General features: G+C 51.2%; 1 protein-coding gene across 1 annotated transcript; it reads left to right on the top strand.

Moving 5' to 3' along the window:
- Positions 1 to 39: 39 nt before the first annotated feature.
- LOC113223401 (keratin, type II cytoskeletal 6C) lies at positions 40 to 4903 on the top strand (the record flags this gene model as incomplete). The annotated part of the gene is made up of 9 exons (XM_026452863.1): positions 40 to 579; positions 1510 to 1724; positions 2058 to 2118; positions 2278 to 2373; positions 2498 to 2662; positions 3164 to 3289; positions 4131 to 4351; positions 4566 to 4600; positions 4715 to 4903. Coding segments are annotated over exons 1-9 (1648 nt in total), but the record flags the coding sequence as incomplete, so codon positions are not given.
- Positions 4904 to 4907: the final 4 nt, after the last annotated feature.

Consider the following 4907-nt stretch of genomic DNA (forward strand, 5'->3'; position numbering starts at 1 on the left):
CCTCTAACGCTCTCCACAGCCCTCTCATCTCCTGGAACCATGGCCAGCACATCCACCACCATCAGGAGCCACAGCAGCAGCCGCAGGGGCTTCAGTGCCGGCTCAGCCAGGCTCCCTGGGGTCAGCCGCTCTGGCTTCAGCAGCGTCTCCGTGTCCCGCTCCAGGGGCAGTGGTGGCCTGGGTGGCGCATGTGGAGGAGCTGGCTTTGGCAGCCGCAGCCTGTATGGCCTGGGGGGCTCCAAGAGGATCTCCATTGGAGGGGGCAGCTGTGCCATCAGTGGCGGCTATGGCAGCAGAGCCGGAGGCAGCTATGGCTTTGGTGGCGCCGGGAGTGGATTTGGTTTCGGTGGTGGAGCCGGCATTGGCTTTGGTCTGGGTGGTGGAGCCGGCCTTGCTGGTGGCTTTGGGGGCCCTGGCTTCCCTGTGTGCCCCCCTGGAGGCATCCAAGAGGTCACCGTCAACCAGAGTCTCCTGACTCCCCTCAACCTGCAAATCGACCCCGCCATCCAGCGGGTGCGGGCCGAGGAGCGCGAGCAGATCAAGACCCTCAACAACAAGTTTGCCTCCTTCATCGACAAGGTGAGCCAGGGCCATGCCCTCCACGGGGCACTTCAGGGTCCCCAGACCAGAGGAGGAGCACATTCCTTCCAGGGAGACCTAGGAGGGAAGGAGAAGGGGACTCAGCCCAGCTCTGCAGAGAGTGCAGGTGGCTTCCAGTGCACAGTAGGCAGCAGGGATGGGCATCACTCCCACATGGGATCTCCAGATTGGTTCTCAATCCTGCCTAGGGAGAGCCACAACTTTTCATAACCCTGAAGCACAGATGAGGCTAAAAGAGAGTGGAGTAGGTTAACTCCTCCCTCTAAATTGTCTAAGAGATTACAGAGCAAATGCCAGGAGTATATGGACTGGTAAATTACACTCTGAGGTCTGAATAAGAGGAAATTATTTAGAAAGAAAAGGAAAAGATAATCTGGCTGGATTAAGAAAAAAAAAAGGATATAGAAACAACTATAAAACCTGGAGAAATGCTAATTAATTTTAAAAACAGAGAATGACCTTAACATCAGAATATTTGAGAGGAGACACCACACCAGATGGGAAAGTAGACTGGAATCTAATCATAAGGCAACATCTAATATCCCTCCTAACTGAGGTCCTATCAGTAATAAAAACTGCACAATATATCAGGTAAATAGTATTTTTAAACTAGATTTGTGACTGTGCTTGGAAAGAGAAAAAGAAGAAATGTTGAAACTTACTGATACCATCAATAGCTTACAGCGTGAGAACACACACCTCAATGGTCCGTGGGACAATTTCTCTAGTGAGATTGGTGGGGTGCAAAGGAGAAGGGGTTGGGGGAGCAGAGCCCAGCCTGAGCCTCTCTACATGCACTGTAGTAGCCCAGCACCATGGGGACCTCCTGGACCTGTCAGGAAACCAGATACCAGACACTTCTTTCTTCCTTCCTTTGCCTGGAAAATGACCATCTTGCTTCCCCTCCAGGTGCGGTTCCTGGAGCAGCAGAACAAGGTTCTGGACACCAAGTGGACCCTGCTGCAGGAGCAAGGCACCAAGACCGTGAGGCAGAACCTGGAGCCGTTGTTCGAGCAGTACATCAACAACCTCAGGAGGCAACTGGACAGTATTGTCGGGGAACGGGGCCGCCTGGACTCAGAGCTGAGAAACATGCAGGACCTGGTGGAGGACCTCAAGAACAAGTGAGGACTCAGTTTCCTGCAGCACACACTTCAAGACTATTGGGTGACCAGGGCCAGATGGGGGTGGGATTCCTAACAACCCATGTCCATGGAAATGGAAAGCACAAATTAGTCCCTAGGAGCAAACCTGCAAGAACCACAAATGGTTATGGGAGGATAGGGAGATCAAAAAAGTGACAAATTTAAGAGAAGCAAAAATCATCCCTTAAGCGCTCTGTGGCAGGAAAGCTCAATTAGAATATATTCCATTTGGGAAAATGTTGGATCCCAGGCTGCTTTTCTGTTTCATCCTACCCACTGGCTCAAATATATCCCATGCCTTCCTTCCTGCAGATATGAGGATGAAATCAACAAGCGCACAACAGCAGAGAATGAATTTGTGACTCTGAAGAAGGTGAGCAGTTGAAGCCGTGGAGTTCAAATTCATTTAGAAGGACAGAAGTGGCTCTGTGTCGCCGCTCACCTGGGAGAGGAGAATCGGTAGGGGGACTAGAAGATGGGTAGATTGGAAAGGTGCACTCAGGTAACTCCAGGTTGTTGGCTCTTTCCCCAGGACGTGGATGCTGCCTACATGAACAAGGTTGAACTGCAAGCCAAGGCAGACACTCTCACAGATGAGATCAACTTTCTGAGAGCCTTGTATGAAGCAGTAAGCGTCTCCACCATCCTTCTGTTTACTCTGATGGGGTCTGCAAAGGGGAGAAGATGTATAGGGCTGGGTATCTCTGTAAATGTCAGAAGTGAAGTTGATCTTATGACCTTCTGTTCTGCAGGAGCTGTCCCAGATGCAGACCCACATCTCAGACACATCCGTGGTGCTGTCCATGGACAACAACCGCAACCTGGACCTGGACAGCATCATCGCCGAGGTCAAGGCCCAATACGAGGAGATTGCTCAGAGGAGCCGGGCTGAGGCCGAGTCCTGGTACCAGAGCAAGGTGAGCAGGGTGTGGGCAGCTGCTGAGGAATCCCTGTGTCCAGCTCTGAATACCAGAGAACTGCAGACTTCATTGGAGACATCCCCTTACAGGAAGCCAGGGTCCTCTCACAGGACGTGCACCTGCACTATTAGAGTAGACATTTGGAGAACTTACTCCCAAGTCAAGAAGGAAAAAGAACCCAATGCAGGAGGAAAGCTACCACAGACAATGACATAGTCATCTCTGCATTTAGCTTCAACCCGATTGCTGACTTTTAGAAAACGGTACAGAACATTTCTACTCCCTAAGGAAATTAGGCAGATAGTGGTGTCACAATGAGGATGGTCTGTGACTCCAGTGTTTAGTATCCACCCACCACATAACATCAGCTTTTCCTCAAGTTTCTTGGGGAGAAGCCATTAGGTCCACTTCATGACATGCATGATACGTAAGTGAAAGTCATCGCTAGCCAGGTAAGAACCCGTAGACACTGTCTCTCTCTCCACCTCTGGGCTGCAGTACGAGGAGCTGCAGGTCACAGCAGGCAGACATGGGGACGACCTGCGCAACACCAAGCAGGAGATTGCTGAGATCAACCGCATGATCCAGAGGCTGAGATCTGAGATCGACCACGTCAAGAAGCAGGTATAGTGAGGGGCAATGGAGGAGAAAAGCATCATTTTTTTTATTAGGTCATGAGGCAGCAGTCAATCATCATTTAGTAAAATTCTTTGGGAATTGAGTGAGAAGCAGAGAAGGAAAGACATGCAGTTCCTAGGCTCAATGAGAACACTCTGGTTCAGAGACATGGATCACACCCAAGGACATGAAACAATCACCTGGGCAGAAGCACTCTCACCTGGTCAAAGATGTAAAAGTATAGTCTAGAGGCATTGGAAGGGCTTATGTAAGAAGACTGATTGACTTTGGAATTGCAAAGGACCAAGTTGGGTGAGGTGTCAGGTCAGAAAGCATGAGTAACATTGTTACAAATCTGCTCAAGGTTCACCGTGAAAAAGAAAGTGAAACCAAAGCCATGAGGAAGGAAAACATGGCCCAAGCAGGTGAGAGAATGTGAGGCAGGAGGAAGGCAAGGTCTCAACAGCTTCATGTGAAAACTCATCATCTCAGTTGACGATGTTTGCAAATTATTGTGGCATCCATACAAGATCATCAAAAATGGTTTTGGTTTTGCTTTGGAGACAACACTTAATGTCCTTGGTCTTCTGTCCACTCTGGCATCTTCCATGGGTCATCTCCCACATCTTTAGGCAGGGGAGTTAACACAAAGGGGCACAGGATTTTATCATGTGACTGCAGACATAAAAAGCTTGAAGATAGTAAAAAGGCTAGACAGGAAGTGTCAGAGCTCATTTACCATCAATTCTGGGTTCCTGGTACCTTCTTCACTGGAAAGGAACCAGCCAGGTTTAGTCTCCTCTGGAAGACCAGATGACAAGTTCTTTCCATTCCTTTCCCCTCTTAGTGTGCCAACCTGCAGGCCGCCATTGCTGACGCTGAGCAGCGTGGGGAGATGGCACTCAAGGATGCCAAGAATAAGCTGGAAGGGCTGGAGGACGCCCTACAGAAGGCCAAGCAGGACCTGGCCCGACTGCTGAAGGAGTACCAGGAGCTGATGAATGTCAAGCTGGCCTTGGACGTGGAGATCGCCACGTACCGCAAGCTGCTGGAGGGCGAGGAGTGCAGGTGGGTAACTGACGCGGCTTCCTCCAACAGCTGAGTCCATCTGCAACGTTCCTGGCACTGAGCACAACTTTAAGGTGCACTGCCCAAGACCATAATTGCTATTCTTGGGAGAAAACTAAGTTTTCTGGTAGGCTCTTCCACCCACCAAGGCTTCCCGTGCTCCTCCGGGGAAGGGCTCTCTGAGGTCTCACCCTCCCTGTGTTTCTCCCCACAGGCTGAATGGCGAAGGCGTTGGACAAGTCAACATCTGTAAGTACCTTTGCTTGCCTTCCTCCCCTGCCCTTGCACTCTTCTGACTGGGCTCAGGCTGACAGGATGAGCTCACCGTGGCTTCTTGTGTCCTTGTCCGCCTCCCCACCACAGCTGTGGTGCAGTCCACCGTCTCCAGTGGCTATGGCGGTGCCAGCGGTGTCGGCAGTGGCTTAGGCCTGGGTGGAGGAAGCAGCTACTCCTATGGCAGTGGTCTTGGCGTTGGAGGTGGCTTCAGTTCCAGCAGCGGCAGAGCCATTGGGGGTGGCCTCAGCTCTGTTGGAGGCGGCAGTTCCACCATCAAGTA

Source organism: Piliocolobus tephrosceles, unplaced genomic scaffold (genome assembly GCF_002776525.5).
Source record: "Piliocolobus tephrosceles isolate RC106 unplaced genomic scaffold, ASM277652v3 unscaffolded_41216, whole genome shotgun sequence".
NCBI classification, from domain to species: domain Eukaryota; kingdom Metazoa; phylum Chordata; class Mammalia; order Primates; family Cercopithecidae; genus Piliocolobus; species Piliocolobus tephrosceles.